Source organism: Scyliorhinus canicula, chromosome 12 (assembly GCF_902713615.1).
Source record: "Scyliorhinus canicula chromosome 12, sScyCan1.1, whole genome shotgun sequence".
Lineage (NCBI taxonomy): Eukaryota > Metazoa > Chordata > Chondrichthyes > Carcharhiniformes > Scyliorhinidae > Scyliorhinus > Scyliorhinus canicula.
The window spans coordinates 13,883,746-13,902,208 of NC_052157.1; the positions used below are offsets into that span (position 1 = coordinate 13,883,746).

General features: G+C 45.6%; 1 protein-coding gene across 5 annotated transcripts in view; it reads left to right on the plus strand.

The window, feature by feature from the left end:
• The window catches only part of chd2 (chromodomain helicase DNA binding protein 2), a 105,767-nt gene that overhangs the window by 38,688 nt on the left and 48,616 nt on the right, over positions 1–18,463 (plus strand). For all 5 annotated transcript variants that reach the window (XR_005462511.1, XR_005462510.1, XM_038813434.1 and 2 more), the window contains 6 exons: positions 930–1,070; positions 3,128–3,261; positions 4,224–4,449; positions 9,270–9,370; positions 13,782–13,826; positions 15,582–15,763. Coding sequence is in view for 3 of the 5 variants with exons in the window: in XM_038813434.1 (XP_038669362.1) it covers positions 930–1,070; positions 3,128–3,261; positions 4,224–4,449; positions 9,270–9,370; positions 13,782–13,826; positions 15,582–15,763 (829 nt within the window). In the remaining 2 variants the exon portion in view is untranslated. The remainder of the gene's footprint in view (positions 1–929; positions 1,071–3,127; positions 3,262–4,223; positions 4,450–9,269; positions 9,371–13,781; positions 13,827–15,581; positions 15,764–18,463) is intronic.

Below are 18,463 nucleotides of genomic sequence, written 5' to 3' on the forward strand. Positions count from 1 at the left end.
TAGACAAGTTGGCAGGTAGGTGGCAGATAAAAGTTCAATGCGGAGAAATGTGAGGTGATGCATTTTGGTAAGAAGAACACGGACAATATAAAATGAGAGGTAAAATCCTTGACAGGCACCGGAATGTGGCGACTAGGGGCTTTTCACCGTAATTTCACTGCAGTGTTAATGTAAGCCTACTTGTGACAATAAAGATTATTATTATTATTAATGAGGTGCAGGAGCAGAGGGACCTGGGTGTGTATGTGCATAGATTGTTAAAGGTGACAGGATGGTTGGAGAGTGCAGTTAATAAAGCCTATAGTATTCTGGACTTTATTCATTGGGGTACAAGAACTGAACGTATACAAGATACTAGTTAGACCTCAGCTGGAGTATTTTGTACAGGTCTGGGCATTACACTATCGGAAGGATGTGAATGCATTGGCGAGAGTGCAGAAGAGGTTTACGGGACTGCTTCCAGGGATCAGAAGCTTCAGATATGAGGACAGATTGGAGAAGGTTGGGACGGTTCTCCGAAGAGGCTAAGAAGAGGTTTGATAAAGATGATCAAAATCATGAGGGGCATGATGGAGAGAAACTGTTTCCGCTCATAACAGGATCAAGAATGCAAGGGGACATGTTTGAAGTGATACGCAAAAGAAGCAAATGTGATGTGAGAAAAAGCTTGCTCGCCCAACGAGTGGTTCGGGTCAGGAATGCACTGCCTGAACTTGTGGTGGAGGCAGGTTCAATCAAGGCACTGGAAGGCATTAGATGATTACTAGCAGAGAAAGAATGGGTACGGGGAAAGGGCAGGAGAATGGCACTAAGTCATGCTCATTTGGAGAGCCGGTGCAGGCACCATGGGCCTTCTGGCCTCCATCAGCACCATGACAATTCTCATTGCTTTGGGATCTCTTATCTATTGTTGATTGTAATTTTCCTAGACCACCAGCCAGGACTCAAGGCAAAAGACAGACACCTAGGAGGGGAAAGAAAAGGAGAAGGGATTCTTCTGATGATGATGACGATGATGACGACGACACTCCCAAACGACAAACGCGCAAATGTGTGACAAAAAATGTGAGGTTAGTGCAGTCAATGACATGGTCTGAAAGTTATTCTGTATGCTGTTGAATATCTCACTGTGAACTGAGTTTGTCATCTTAAGATGTCAGTGATGTGAAATCAAATTGTTGTGGAGGTATTAATGGGGGTTGAGGGGGAAAAGCCAAAGTGGAATCATGCAACAATTGGTGAAAGTTGTCGTGCTTCCAAATTTCTTAATTGTATTTAAATTCCATTTTGGTGGGTTTTTGGACCCATGTACCCAGATTATTTAGCCTGCATTTTTGGATTGTTGGTCCAGTGACATTACTAATGTGCCACCAGCTCCTCATATTATTACTCCGCATCTTGCCCGGTTATAATTTCAGGATGCACCTTATTTGAGCCACGTCGTTTTTTTTCTTGAATGAGTTTGTGGTTGAAATTGGTCACTACGTGCCTTTTTCCTTCCAGTTGTGGAATGGATAACTGTTCAAAAATTGCCTACTTGAACACACTATTGAAGGGTCATTCTTTCTGCACCCACACCCCCAGTTGGAAATGCATCCATCCCCTTTAAGAAACATAGAAAATAGATACAGGAGTAGGCCATTCAGCCCTTGGAGACTGCTCTGCCATTCCACCCAGTCATCTCAACCCTGTCAGAACTTTATACGTTGCAATTAGATCCCCTCTCATTCTTCTAAATTTCAGTGAATGCAGTCCCAGTTGACCCAATTTAGGGGAGGCGTTGGCGTAGTGGTATTCTCACTGGACCAGTAAACTGGAAACCCACGGCAATGCTCTGGGGACCTGGGTTCGAATCCCACCATGGCAGATGGTGAAATTTGAATTCAATAAAAATCTGGAATTAAAAAAGCCTAATGATGATCATGAAACCATTGTCAATTGTCGTAAAAACCCATCTGGTTCACCAATGCCCTTTAGGAAGGAAATCTACCATCCTTACCTGGTCTGGCCTACATGTGACTCCAGACCCACAGCAATGTGGTTGACTCTTAACTGCCCCCTCAAGGGCAATTAGGGATGGGCAGTAAATGCTGGCCCAGCCAGCGACGCCCATGTTCCATGAACGAATAAAAAAAAATCTCTCCTCGTACAACAATCCTGCCATCCCAGGAATACGTCTGGTGCACTGGCTCTATGGCAAGTATATCCTTTCTTCGATAAGGAGACCAAAACTACACACAATACTCCAGGTGTGGTCTTGCCAATGCTCTGTACAGCTGCGGTAACACATCATTCCTCCTTTATTCAAGTCCCCTTGCAATGAAAGCCAACATACCATTTGCCTTCCAAATTGCTTGCTGTACCCACATGCTTGCTTTCAGTGACTGGTGCACTAGGACGGACAGCCCAGGGCCCTTAATACGTCGACATTTCCCAATCACACCATTTAAATAATACTCTGCCATTCTGCGTCCCTGTCAGAAGTAGATAACTGCACATTTATCCACATGGGTTTGAGGGAGAAAGATTAAGGAAAGGAAATGTTTTAATTTACAGAGCTCAAGGATGGTGAGCAACCAATTTAAATGATTCGGAGCTTTATTCTTCCTGGTTGTTGCGGGCCTGGGTCCAAGCCTCAGCTGGTCTTTGTTACTTGTCATTTCATAGAATCATAGTCTCCCTACAGTGCAGAAGGAGGCCATTTGGACCATCAGGTCTGTGCCAACCCTCTGAAAGAGCACCCTATCCCTGGAACCCCACCTAACCTTTTGGACACTCAGGGCAATTTAGCATGACTAATCCACCTAACCTGCACATCTTTGGACTGTGGGAGGAAACCGGAGCACCTGGAGGAAACCTATGCAGACACTGGGAGACCGTGCAGACTCCACACAGACGGTCACCCAAGGCCGCAATCGGACCCTGGTCCCTGGTGCTGTGAGGCAACGGTGCTAGCCACTGTGCCATCCTGCGATCTTCCTGGCTTTCTCCTGAATAGACCTTCACTGACGCACCTCAATAGGCATGGATTTGAGGCTAGGCAGTTGTTTGACGCCTGATTTATTTGCAGCCCCAGGGGCAGGAGAGAAGGCCTTTTCATAATCTTGACTTATTGCTATGTTTTCAGTTATAAAGAAGACGATGATTTTGAGACTGATTCAGATGATCTCATCGAAGTTACAGGAGAGCCAGCTCTGGAGGAGAGCGATGACAGTGAAACCATTGAGAAAGTGGTTGACTCCCGTATTTGGAAAAAAGGAGGTGAGAGGAATGCAGAATCTTGATTTGGTGTAGAGAATGGCACACACTCCCATCTGGCAGAAGGAAAGCTTCTGCCACTGAATCCAAAATGTCCTCAATGATCGGTTACTCTTCTGGTTACTTGAGGGTTGTGGAAATGTTGGAATGGAAATAGAAAAGTAGGACTTCTGTTTCACTGCGGGATGAGATAAATAGGAAAACTCTGCTGGGAATCGGCAAAATTCATAAATAAATAATAGGCTGGAGAAAGAGCGATTTAATGTTTACATGATAAATCACTGCTAGTCAAGTGTCCCACTGACATCCCGATATTGATTGATTTGCTGTGTGTGGTTACATATACTTTCTGCTGTGTCCGTGCTTGGGTGTTGCGTTTGTGTGCGCTGCGTGCACACGTGTGCGTAGGTGGTGTCTGGGTCGGTGTGTGTGGGTGGCGTCCGGTCGGTGTGTCCCTGGGCACGCATGTGTGTGGGTAGTGCCCTGGTCAGTGGGTGCGTGGTGTCCCAGCGCATGCGTGTGAATGGTGCAAGCGTGCATTTGTCAGCTGCCCCAATCTGACTCCCCACAACCGGATCTAGTTTTTAATTTAGAGTACCCAATTCTTTTTTTTTTTAACCAATAAAAGGGGAATTTAGCGTGGCCAATCCGCCTACCCTGCACATCGTTTTGGGTGGGTGGGGATGAGACCGATGCAGTCACAGGGAGAATGTGCAAACTCCACATGGACAGTGTCCCGGGTTCGGGATTGAACCCGTGTCCGCAACATCTCTTCCCCCCCCCACCCCCCCCCCCCCCCCCCCCCCACCCCCCCCCCCCCCCCCCCCCCCCCCCCCCCCCCCCCCCCCCTCCCCAAAGGGTCTATACCGTGACACATTTAGTGATTGAACATTTTGGGGGAGATGGTTGTTTGGAATCAGTTTGTTGCATTTCTTTTCTTTTCTCCCCACCCCTCCCATTGTCAGTGGTTGGAGCCCCGACCACAGTCTACGCTGTAGAGGCTGGCGGGAATCCAGGGGCAGACTTCGATCCAGAGAAGGACGAGAAGGAGGTGCATTATCTGATCAAGTGGAAGGGCTGGTCATATATCCACAACACTTGGGAGAGTGAAGAGTCATTGAGACAGCAGAAAGTGAAAGGACTGAAGAAATTGGAGAACTTTATGAAAAAGGAGGAAGAAGTAAACCAATGGTAATGTGTTCTTTATTAAATTGTAACTGTGGTTCAACTAGTGTAGTGGAGCTTCATGGTCAGAGCAGATAGAGACTTAACTTTTGCTCCATCAAAGGATTTCTGAATTTTAGTATCAACATGCATTTGAAGTTAAATGTCATTTTGGACAGGTTGCTGAGCTTGCTTTGATTTTTAGATGCTAACAAAGAAAAGTACAGCACAGGAACAGGCCCTTCAGCCCTCCAAGCCAGTGCCGACCATGCTGCCCGTCTAAACTAAAATCTTCTACACTTCTTTGGTCCGTATCCCTCTATTCCGATCCTATTCATGTATTTGTCAAGATGCTCCTTAAATGTCACTATCGTCCCTGCTTCCACCACCCCCTCCGGCAGCAAGTTCCAGGAACCCACTACCCTCTGTTTAATAAAAACTTGCCTCGTACATCTCCTCTAAACCTTACCTCTCACACCTTAAACTTGTGACCCCTAGTAATTGACCCCTCTACCCTGGGAAAAAGTCTCTGACTATCCACTCTGTCTATGCCCCTCATAATTTTGTAGACCTCTATCAGGTTGCCCCCTCCTCCGTCATTCCAGTGAGAACAAACCGAGTTTATTCAACCGCTCCTCAAAGCTAATGTCCTCCATAGCAGGCAACATCCTGGTAAATCTCTTCTGCACCCTCTCCAAAGCCTCCACATCCTTCCTTCTGGTAGTGTGGCGACCTGAATTGACACTATACTCCAAGTGTGGCCTAACTAAGGTTCTATACAGCTGCAACATGACTTGCCAATTCTTATACTCAATGCCCCGGCCAATGAAGGCAAGCATGCCATATGCCTTCTTGACTACCTTCTCCACCTGTGTTTCCCCTTTCAGTGACCTGTGGACCTGTACACCTAGATCTCTCTGACTGTCAATACTCTTGAGGGTTCTACCATTCACTGTATATTCCCTACCTGCATTAGACCTTCCAAAATGCATTACCTCACATTTGTCGGGATTAAACTCCATCTGCCATCCCTCCGCCCAAGTCTCCAAACGATCTAAATCCTGCTGTATCCTCTGACAGTCCTCATTGCTGTCCGCAATTCCACCAACCTTTGTGTCATCCACAAACTTACTAATCAGACCAGTTACATTTTCCTCCAAATCATTTATGTATACTACAAACAGCAACGGTCCCAGCACTGATCCCTGCGGAACACCACTAGTCATAGCCCTCCAATTAGAAAAGCACCCTTCCGTTGCTACTCTCTGCCTTCTATGACCTAGCCAGTTCTGTATCCATCTTGCCAGCTCACCCCTGATCCCGTGTGACTTCACCTTTTGTACCAGTCTACCATGAGGGACCTTGTCAAAGGCCTTACTGAAGTCCATATCGACAACATCCACTGCCCTACCTGCATCAATCATCTTTGTGACCTCTTCGAAAAACTCTTATCAAGTTAGTGAGACACGACCTCCCCTTCACAAAACCATGCTGCCTCTCGCTAATACGTCCATTTGCTTCCAAATGGGAGTAGATCCTGTCTCGAAGAATTCTCTCCAGTAATTTCCCTACCACTAACGTAAGGCTCACCGGCCTGTAGTTCCCTGGATTATCCTTGCTACCCTTCTTAAACAAAGGAACAACATTGGATATTCTCCAGTCCTCCTGGACATCCCCTGAAGGCAGTGAGGATCTAAAGATTACCATCAAGGCATCAGCAATTTCCTCTCTAGCCTCCTTCAGTATTCTGGGGTAGATCCCATCAGACCCTGGGGACTTATCTACCTTAATATTTTTCAAGACGCCCAACACCTCGTCTCTTTGGATCTCATTGTGACCCAGGCTATCGACCCAGGCTATCGACACACCCTTCTCCAGACTCAACATCCACCAATTCTTTCTCTTTGTTGAATACTGATGCAAAGTATTCATTTAGTACCTCGCCCATTTCCTCTGGCTCCACACATAGATTCCCTACCCTGTCCTTCAGTGGGCCAACCCTTTCCCTGGCTACCCTCTTGCTATTTATGTACGTGTAGAAAGCCTTGGGATTTTCCTTAACCCTATTTGCCAATGACTTTTCGTGACCCCTTCTAGCCCTCCTGACCCGTTGGTTAAGTTCCTTCCTATGTTCCTTATTATCCACACAGGCGTCGTCTGTTCCCAGCCTTCTGGCCTTGACAAATGCCTCCTTTTTCTTGCCGTATTTATCCTTCTTCTGCACAGGAACATGCTGTCCTGAATTCCTTTCAACTGACATTTGAAAGCCTCCCACGTGTCAGGTGTTGATTTACCCTCAAACATCCACCCCCAATCTAGGTTCTTCAGTTCCCGCCTAATATTATTATAATTAGCCTTCCTCCAATTTAGCACATTCACCCGAGGACCACTCTTATCCTTGTCCACCAGCACTTTAAAACTTACTGAATTGTGGTCACTGTTCCCGAAATGCTCCCCTACTGAAACTGCTACCACCTGGCCGGGCTCATTCCCCAATACCAGGTCCAGAACAGCCCCTTCCCTAGTTGGACTATCTACATATTGTTTAAAGAAGCCCTGGATGCTCCTTCCAAACTCTGCCCCGTCTAAGCCCCTAGCACTAAGTGAGTCCCAGTCAATATTGGCAAAGTTAAAGTCTCCCATCACAACAACCCTGTTGCTTTTACTCCTTTCCAAAATCTGTCTACCTATCTGCTCCTCTATCTCTCACTGGCTGTTGGGAGGCCTGTAGTAAACCCCCAACATTGTGACTGCACCCTTCTTATTCCCGATCTCTACCCATATAGCCTCGCTACCCTCTGAGGTGTCCTCCCATCGTACAGCTGTGATATTTTCCCTAACCAGTAGCGCAACTCCGCCACCCCTTTTACATCCCCCTCTAGTTCGCCTGAAACATCTAAATCCTGGAACGTTTAGCTGCCAATCCTGTCCTTCCCTCAACCCAGGACTTTGTAATGGCAACAACATCATAGTTCCAAGTACTAATCCAAGCTCTAAGTTCATCTGCCTTACCCGTAATACTTCTTGCATTAAAACATATGCACTTCAGGCCACCAGACCCGCTGTTTTCAGAAACATCTCCCTGTCTGCAGCAACATCTCCCTGTCTGCTCTTCCTCAGAGCCATACTGGCCCTATTCCCTAGTTCTCCCTCAATGCTTTCACCTTCTGACCTATTGCTTTGGTACCCACCCACCCCCAGCCATACTAGTTTAAACCCTCCCGTGGGACACTAGCAGACGTCGCGGCCAGGATATTTATGCCTCTCCAGTTTAGGTGCAACCCGTCCTTCTTATACAGGCCCAGCTCCCTGAACTCCTGCTGCAGGACCTCATGCCCCTTCCTGCCTATGACGTTAGTACCAATATGTACAACGACCTCTGCCTGTTTGCCCTCCCCCTTCAAGATGCCCGCTACCTGTTCGGAGACACCCTGGCACCAGGGAGGCAACGTACCATCCTGGAGTCTCTTTCACGTCCACAGAAGCGCCTATCTGTGCCCCTGACTATAGAGCCCCCTATGACTATTGCTCTTCTGCGCTTTGACCCTCCCTGCTGAACATCAGAGCCAGCCGTGGTGCCACTGCTCTAGCTGCTGCTGTTTTCCCCTGATAGGCTATCCCCCCCTAGGGAAGGGGTATACCTGTTCGAAAGAGAGACAACCACAGGGGATCCCTGCACTGACTGCCTGCCCCTTCTGGTGGTCACCCATTTCTCTGCCTGCACCTTGGGTGTGACCACATTTATATAATGGCTATCTATGACGCTTTCCGCCACCTGCATGCTCCTAAGTGCATCCAACTGCTGCTCCAACCGAACCATGCGGTCTGTGAGGGGCTCCAGTTGGACTTTCTGCAGATGAAGCCATCCGGGACACTGGAAACCTCCCGGACCTGCCACATCTCACAGTCAGAGCACTGCACCCCTCTAATTGACATTGCGTCAATTAATTAGTAAATTAAACTTTTAAAAAACTTTGGAAAAAAAAGTTACTGTTAACTATATGTTTCCCAGCACTAGATTTCTACTATAAATGCGAAAGCTAAATATAGTACTCTCCGATCTCTGGCTTAGACACCCGTCTAAATTGTAATTAAGGCATTATGTTTAATTAGTTTGACAATGCTTAATTTTTAAATTTCGTGTAAATTTAAAAATAAAAATCACTTAGCCTGCATGATGGGTCTTAGCTGCGTCTCCAGGTTGACTGAAATGCCACACCATGAAAGGCATTCCACAGATGCAGCCAGACTTTGGAAGGGCATCATCGAGAACTGCACTAGATTTATTTGTGGGGTTGAAGTGGGGTTTTGTACAAAATTTCATCGGCTCACTGTTCCATCGGCTTTTTACTGAAATCCAATTGGCAATGGTAATGCAAAGATTCAACCTTCGGTGGCAGCCTACTTCCATGTGGTGAAAGACTTAACAACCATCCGGCTTGTGGGTCACTATTAAAGGAGAACATGTAGCTGGTGTTCACGAATACCCGTGTGCAGTTCTGGATCGTTGTTTGTTAACACATTCTGAACAAGTAATAGCCTCTCCATGGCGAGCATTTCAGTTGAAAGGTTTATCTGTGACAACTGTTTGTTTAAGGGCAAATGAGGCAGATACTGCCAAACGCTTTGCGTTGCCAAGTGAAAGTTGGGATGCTGGTGCTCGAGTTGTCTGTACTGATGCCTGAAGATTGGATCAGATTCCATTGACCACTAGTGCAATAAGAGACAAATGTTCTGGGGTCACATCAAAATGTCCCGGCATCTGAACAGTTATGGTCGCCTATAACAAGTGATCCTGCTGTACACCTGAAGGTTGCCTGTAACTTATTCCTTGCTCTCAATTTCAGGCTGGCTAAAGCATCCCCAGAAGATGTAGAGTATTACAATTGTCAGCAGGAAATGGCTTTTGACCTCAATAAGCAATACCAGATCGTAGAGAGAGTGATTGGTAAGAAATGGGCTGGTATTTTTGAATATCGGAAAGAATAACTAGAACTGTAATAAATGTTGAATGTGTTTTTTAATAAGCCAAAGGGGGAACGCAAGTCAGCAAGGAAACTACATCATGGAAAGTTTGTGCTCATAGTCTTTTATTTATTGAAAAGTTAAGTGCTGTTAAAAATGATCCGGACTTTTAATCTTCTATATGAAAAGAGACTCCCTTTTTTTTTATAGCTTAAATTCATCAAACAAGTTATTCTTTGGAGATGCAGTCATGGGCTGGATAATACAGCTTGAGACTAAATTGTGATGCAGACAACAAGGAGCCACTGGTTAGAGGCTGCTGTTCGGTTTCTTGGTGACTTATAACAGCCGCAAGAATGCAAAAGTTCCAGAATCTTCCCCCGCCTTTTGTGAGCTAGCTGGGCCCGCAGTAAGAATCTGCCTCAGCATCCAAGGTTACAGATGATTTTAAGAAATATATATCTTGGATCGCCCCTCGCTGTCACTGCAGTGACTGGAAAATGCATGTGAGGATCAGTAGGGGGTGTCCCCACAGTCAAAACTGCTCACCTTTGGGCTCATTGAGGAATGGGCATTTAGGTACCAGAGGGAATCCAGGTGTCCAAGGAGCTACACCCAACACGCAAAATTGCTTTTGGCGGTGGGGGGGGGGGGGGGGGGAGGAGAATTGGGGTAGGGGTGGATGGTGCGAGGGCTCCACCTCAAGATTCGACTTCTTTTTTAAAAAATAATTTTTATTGAAATTTTTACAAAATATAAACATCTTGACAAACAACCGCGGTAACACCCCAAGAACAATACCTCCCAACTTCAAGAGCAACTTCAAACAAAAGGAAAAAGAAAAAAAAAACAACAGATCACCCAAACAACAAAAGGGAAAGAGATAGCACCCGCCACATCCAAGATTCGACTTCTACAGGGTGCAAAAAGAGTTATCAATTCCAGAAAACTTTGTCTCTGGTTTAACTTTTTTTGATTATTAACCAAAGGCCAACTTGAAATTGGCTCATTAAATTTGTCCTTTTGAATTTTGGTGAAGCTGATTGCACAGAGAGGGGGGGAAATACAGAATGTTCCCGGGACACATTCAAAAGGCACACACTGTGCTTTATATACATATACCGTACTTTCCGGACTATAAAGCGCACCTGACTATAAGCCGCACCCACTGATTTTGAAATTTTTTTTAATTTTGAACATAAATAAGCCGCACACGTATATAAGCCGCAGGTGCTTACCGGTACATTGAAACAAATGAGCTTTACACAGGCTTTAACGAAATACGGCTTGTAACAAAAATAAAAAATTAGCGGTAAAGAATAGCCTACCAAGAAAGTCATTGGTCACTGTGGAGCGAAATCAATCCGATTAAGCTCTTAAGATTAACATAGAATCATCAGTTTGAAACATTAAAAATAAATAAATCATGTGTAAAAAGAAGTATTTTATTACTGATCGTAATCAAGATATCACCAACCCAGGTGATCAGAGTCACTATCCTCCTCTTGTGCACTGAAACCACTGAAGTCATCTCCTTCAGTGTCAGAGTTGAATAGCCTCAGAATTGCTTCATCCGATGTTGGATTGTTTTCATTGTCGCTCTCATCACTTTCATCCGGAGGCAAATTTCCCGCTGAGCTCATGCTGCCCTCTTCAACACGCAGCAATCCAGCTTTTCGAAACCCGTTGATGATAGTGGATTTTTTAACAATGCTCCACGCTGTCAGGACCCACTGGCAGACTTGACCATAAGTTGCTCTTCGCATGCGGCCCGTTTTAGTGAAGGATTTCTCCCCACTTGTCATCCAAGCCTCCCACTGAACACGAAGCGCCACCTTAAATGCACGATTTAAACTGATGTCGAGTGGCTGTAAATACTTTGTTGTGCCCCCAGGAATCACAGCTGGAATTGAGTTTGTCTTCTTGATGGCTTCTTTCACAGAATCTGTTATGTGGGCCCTCATGCTGTCCAAAACGAGCAATGCCTTGTTCCTGTGAAAGAATCCTCCCGGTCGCTTGCCGTAGCACTCCGTATGCCATTCATGCATTAGGCTTTCCGTCATCCATCCTTTCTTGTTGACTTTCACAACAATTCCTGTAGGGAATTTTTCTTTTGGTATCGTCGTGCGTTTAAAAATCACCATCGGTGGAAGCTTTTCTCCCGATGCCGTGCAACTCAGAACACAGGTGAAGTGCGTTTTTTCATGCCCAGTTGTTTTCAGCATGACGGATGATTCACCTTTCCTGTTGACAGTCCGAGTGAGAGGCAGGTCAAATGTCAGAGGAACCTCATCCATATTTATGATATTGTGTGGGCCAATGGAATGCTCTGCTATCATTGCATCAGTGAATTTGCGGAAGTTTGAAATTTTTTCCTCGTAGTCGGGAGGGAGCTGCTGACACAAACTCGTCCGTACCCTGATGGACAGGCCTTTACGTCTCATAAATCTGAGACACCACGATGGTCCACCTCTAAAATTCTCAAACTTCATTGCGGTGGCGATTGTTTTGGCTTTCAGTCGGATCTGTACAGTTGAAACACCTCGGCCGTCTGCTCTCTGCATGTTGACCCAGTCTTCGAGCTCATTTTCTAGTTCGGGCCATCTGCTTTTCTTCCCTCTGAAAGCTTTAGTTGTCTTTTTGCACTGAGTCAATTCCTCACGCTGCTGTTTCCAACGTCTTATCATCGACTCATTAAGACCAAGCTCTAGTGCAGCAGCTCTATTTCCTTTCCCAACAGCCAGATCGATCGCCCTCAACTTGAAAGCTGCATCATATGCATTTCTCCGTGTCTTTGCCATGATGAGGGTGACAAAATGACTACCGTAATCAGAATGATGGGATGTTTGAGCGCGCTCGATTTAATCTAAACAGTAAACTAAAAAGTTACATTGTTTTACCTTGACCCGTTACGCAATTTCATTGGTTTAGTGAAAAGAAAGCGGGAAAAATCCATAAATAAGCCGCGTCGTTGTATAAGCCGCGAGGTTCGAAACGTGTGAAATAAGTCGCGGCTTATAGTCCGGAAAGTACGGTATATATAATATATATATATATATATATATATATTCTCTCTCTGATCTTCTGATCAGATGGGAACAAACCTGCTTTTTAAAATTGTTTTACAATTCTTTCCTTCCTGAGGCTACTCTGTTTGGACATGGAAATTCTTCTCCAGCCTATTTGTAGTAGTTCATTTCCTCTATCGTTCTTCCACCCCTCCATCGCCCCTGATCCCACTCCCATGTTGGTGTCAGTAAAATGTGTCCATAGCTATAGCTGCCAAACCAGCTCGGTTAGAACACCGATATTGCGCATGACAGTATTTCTGAAACTAGCTGTGAGCAATAAAATGCAGCTCGGTCAGCTGACTTTAATCTCCACCTTCACCGTTGTTGGAGTGATGTAGCACAGAAGCAGGCCATTTGGCCCATCGTGCCGTTTTGCAAGTACTACCCAGTTAAGTTACAATCACCTGTTCTGGCCCTTCTGGTATTTATCAGTTGGATTGGATTTGTTTATTGAGGTACAGTGAAAAGTATTTTTCTGCGAGCAGCTCAAACGGATCACTTAGTACATGAAAAGAAATCAAAATGAAAAGAAAATACGTAATAGGGCACATTTGTCTTTTGCAGATCACAGCAGTTCGCGTTGCAAAAAATAACCAAATGTCTTAATGTCGCTCCTTTATTGCCAGTCTATTCTGTCAAGTTACTGATCCTTCTGTCACTGGGAACTTCTCATTTACTCATGGCAAAACTGGTCCCGGTTTTGAACGCCTCCATTAAATTTGTTCCTCGCCGTCTCTGCTCTGGGAAGAACAATCTCAACTTCACCGGTCTATGCGTATGGCCGAAGTCCCTCAACCATGGTACCATTCTGTCCATGTGGTGGAAGGCCTTATTTGCTGACGTGTACCGGGTAATTTTAAACAGCAGCCAGGACTGGGGCAATCAGCCCCTTCATTTTCAGATCTTGGCTCCTGAGTGTGCTATGCCTTTTTGCAGCATGTACCGCCGCCCCTCCCACCACATTGGCTGAATAGAGCTGGTCACAAGGTCCAAAAAGAATTGGGTCACAAGTGTCAGCAAAGGCTTTTTGGTTGCTTCCTTTTTGTAAAAGTTTGTCATCAGTGAAACAATCACTCCTGCTGTCAGTGTGTGCTGTCCATGTAGAAGTAATTTATGAATGGAGCAAGGGACTGTTATTGCAAATCTAAGAATACCTCACTAGTTGTATTGAGATGTTTTTCAAAACCATTCTAAAAATAGTGTGCATCGGTGATGTAACAATTATCTTCAGGTTTCCCGAGTTGATTTGACTGTCTGTTGAATTAAGCTTTAAGGGTGACGAGTCGGCCTGTACTGAACAGATTTTTGTTTTCTTCCCCACAGCTATGAAGACCAGTAAATCTTCAACCAGTCACTCTGAATTCCCATGTAAGCATTTTCTGAAACTCTTTACACGTAAACCACATCCCCCGCTGGTGGCTTTTCTGTCTCAATTCCTGTGTCCCTCGCTAATCCTGTGCCGGGTGCGTGACATGTACACAGTGTCAGTCCTTTGCGTCTGATTTATATTGGGACCTGTGATTATTTGCTGTACAAGGCAGTTTGAAAGCCAAAGAACCAATTTCAATGCGAGACTAGACATGCTGACATTGCGATGCGCTGCTATAGACTACAGGTAGGGCGTGAAGGCCTCTATTTACGAGCGCCAACCGAGAGCACTTTGCAAGTCAGAAAAAGAAGCAATACTCAAAAATGTACATCCTGTGTTATTGGATCAGGTGTTTTAGAAATCTCACCAACATTCTGGCTTGGGTTTGCTTTGGTTACTTACTGATAAAAACAGCATTAAATTCAGGCCTTTGCAACAATGAAACAAACTATTCCATCCAACCTACTATTTATTTCTCCTCCGTGTACTTATGCCACCTTAACTACTCCATTTGGTAGAAGTTCCATGTTCTAATCACTCTCTGGGTAACTGGATAATGAAGATTGTGAAAAAAGCCGTTTTGGCAATGTTGCTGTCCAAGCATGCAGACCAGTTGGATATCAGCCAGCAATGTATTCATCTTCATTTTAGAATCAGCATGCTCTTTTCTGCAGTTAATCCCCTGGGGCAGGGACTCTCACCTTTCGGCTTGGCAACCACCTGAGGGGCTCTTGTTCACTGCTTTGTGCCTCACGATGTTAACCTTGGCAAGGCGCCCCCTTTCAAGATTCCCTCTCCCCTGTCACCTTGCCCAGGTAGTTGTACCGTAGGGGTGAACCTGGACCTTGAATGTCAGCAGGCCATCTGACTAGGGAGAAGGATTCATCATAGCTGAGGATGATCCCATCCACGCGTGCACTTCACAGCAGGGAGTGATTAGATGGTAACTGACAGTGAGAGTCCTTCCTTACTGTTATATTCTAGAGAGCCAGCTGGTGAAGGATGTAACCCGATCCAATCTTTATATTCTTCTGCAAGCATTTATTTGCAGAATTACAGATTGCATGCACGTACCTCCAAACCACCCAAGTCTGTGTGTAAAGACAGGGACACAAGTAAATCCCCAGTTGTCCATTCCCCATGCTCATGCTGCAAACGTGGGGATGATCTATAGGGCTAAATACCACACCGAGCAGAGAATTAAATTTTCACGGAAAATGAACCCAGTGCTTTACATTATAGCAGTTATGTTCCAGGACTAATCATTCTCAGTCAGGACTGTGCCAATGATCCAGACCATAAGCTTAAATCCCTGCATGCCAGTTAGAGAATTTTAATTTTGGTTCAAAATTATGGAATGGAGGTGCTGGCATCACCTTGTAAGTTTCTGATTGACACTTTTAAAAGAAAAACGGCAACTAGTATCATGACCGGTACAGGTTTGGCGGGCCGAAGGGCCGGTTCCTGTGCTGTACTATTCTTTGGTTCAGTAATGTCCTTTTGCGATGGACACCTATTATCCCTTCCTGGACTAGGATTGGCACCAATCCACCTCAATGTAGTTGACTTTTAACCTGCCCAATTCAGTAATCAAGCAAGCCAGACAATTGTATCGGTTCAGCTACAGAGGGGTGGTAAATGCCAGCAATGCCCACAACAAGAAAATGCAATTTTTAAATAAATTGGTAGCTGTTTACAGTAAGGTGCATGTTAGCACATGAGGTAGTGACTCATATTTGCCCCTTATGCTATAGCACATTCCAGCCACAAAACATCATCCTCTGGCCAGCCCGACTACCTGTGTAAGTGGATGGGTTTGCCATACGTGGACTGCAGCTGGGAGGATGGAGCGCTTATTTCCAGAAAGTTCCAGGCGTGCATTGATGCCTTCCATAACCGCCACAATTCCAAAACTATTCCCTCGAAAGACTGCAAGGTGATTGTCATACGCGAAGGTACCACGTTTGTGTTAAATGTGATTTTTTAAAAAAATAAAAAATACATTCCACTCATAGTCAGTCGTATGTTCACTGTTTCACCACATTAATCGCAATACCCCCAAATTCTACCCCCCCGCACCCCACCCCACCCCACCCCACCCCCCACCTCCAGGCATTGATTCTTGAATATGGATGTCAGAGCCACCAACACCCGTACTCCAGCCAAATAGCTGATTCTCTTGTATGTTGGATCTGGCTATTCGACTTGGCAACTGCGACCCAGTCAAGTCCGCCTCCAGAGTCGATGTATACTGGTAACGTCCAGCTGGAATCACTGGGTACTTGCTGGCACTTCAAACATTTGTCATTTCCTTCTGTCCATTTTCCCACCCGAGGCCTTCGAGGTTTGACAGCCTTTACTGCTATTTCAGTTGAGGTCAGCAGACTCAGTATCAACCAGAGATGAGCCCGGGACTACCTGCTTTGTTTGCGCACTGGGTGCTCAGCGTTAGAGGGGGAGAAAAAGATGCACTTGAGTCCAGTTTCAAATGGCCGCTTCCCCAGAAACAATATGATTGTCGCAAAGGGGGGTGGTTTTACTGATGCAGTGGAAATTAAAGTCAATTAGATTAAAGACACTTGTAATTATGGGGTACTATTCTCAATTTCAGGATGCTCATTAATCAATTAATTATTTTATCAATTTTTGTTACATAGGCACATGTAGCTGATTTACAAATAGCAAGTCCCCAGAAAAGTAATGAGATTTATGACCAATTTTACACTAAATGTTGGTCAGGATAAAGGGAGAATTCTTGATGCAAAAGCAGAATGTAGCAGATGCTGGGAATATAAAATAAAATAACAATGATCTTTATTATTGTCACAAGTAGGCTTACATTAACACTGCAGTGAAGTTACGGTGAAAAGCCCCTAGTCGCAACACTCCGGCGCTTGTTCGAGTACACTGAGGGAGAATTCAGAATGTCCAATTCACCTAACAGCACGTCTTTCGGGACTTGTGGGAGGAAACCGGAACACCCGGAAGAAACCCACGCAGACACAGGGAGAACGTGCAGACTCCGCACAGGTGAAATGGCCCACTCCGGGAATCGAACCTGGGACCCTGACGTGTGAAGCAACGGTGCTAACTGTGCTGTCATGCCGCCCAACAAAGTGCTGGGAATACTGAGCAAGTTGATTAAATGTCAGTGACTTGAAACAGTAACGCAATTTCCCTCTCCACAGATGCTACCCAGCCTGTTAAGTTTTTCCAGCAGTTTCCATTCTCCTTTTAGTCCATATTAGCTGGAGAGCTCCATGGGTCTGTTCTGAAGTGTCACAGGTACTTTTATATCTACCAGATGGTGACTTGGTTTCACGGGTCATCCAAATAACAAAGACTGGCACCTTTGACAGTACAAAATCCGCATAGTGCCCCATTTCTGTGTCAGCCCAGATTACTTGGTTGAATTCCCAGTAAACACACAACCTCGGTGCCTAAGACGTGTGAGTGTTACAAACAGCCCCTGGTATTGCGATTGTGCTGATAGTGATGCCCTTTTACACAATTGGTTTCCTAGTTGCTGTACAATATCGCACCAGTTCAGAGCTACTATTTCTGCACAGTTTGTTTCATGTATTCAGCTTGGAATGACAGATCGTGATTAACAGATTTCTGCACCTCAGCCCTGTTTTAACAAAGTGAAGTTGCATTTTGATGCTACACAGTAAGTGAACACACAAGAAAACGATGGTTAGAATCAGCTTTGTGACACAATATAAATGGTTTTAATGTCCTTTGATTCAGATACAGTGGTTGGCACTACTGCCTCATGGCTCCAGCGAGCAAGGTTCAGTACTGGCCTCGGGCGACTGTCTGTGCAGAGTCTGCACGTTCTCCCCACGTCTGCGTGGGTTTCCTCCGGGTGCTCCGGTTTCCTCCCACAATCCAAAGATCTGCAGGTTGGTGGATTGGCTAAGTGGCCCCTTCGTGTGAAAAAAGGTTAGGTGGGGTTACGGGGGCAGGGTGGAGGTGTCAGCTTAGGTCGGTTGCTCTCTCCAGAGGCTGGTGCATACTCGATGAAATTAAATTAAAATCGCTTATTGTCACAAGTAGGCTTCAATGAAGTTACTGTGAAAACCCCCTAGTCACCACACTCCGGCGCCTGTTCGGGGAGGCTGGTAGGGGAATGTGGTGACTAGGGGCTTTTCACAGTAACTTCAGGGGCCGAAAGGCCTCCTTCTGCACTGTAGGGATTTCAAACATTGAAGCTTTAATAAGAGCCCTATCATCACCTTGGCCTGAGAGCTTCATAGAATTTACAGTGCAGAAGGAGGCCATTCGGCCCATCGAGTCTGCACCATCTCTTGGAAAGAGCACCTTACCCAAGGTCAACACCTCCACCCTATCCCCATAACCTAGTAACCCCACCCAACATTAAGGGCAATTTTGGACACTAAGGGCAATTTTTCATGGCCAATCCACCTAACCTGCACATCTTTGGACTGTGGGAGGAAACCGGAGCACCCGGAGGAAACCCACGCACACACGGGAGGATGTGCAGACTCCGCACAGACAGTGACCCAAGCCGGAATCGAACCTGGGACCCTGGAGCTGTGAAGCAGTTGTGCTATCCACAATGCTACCGTGCTTCCTCAGACATCAGTTGAGCTGATGGCACTTTCCAATACTC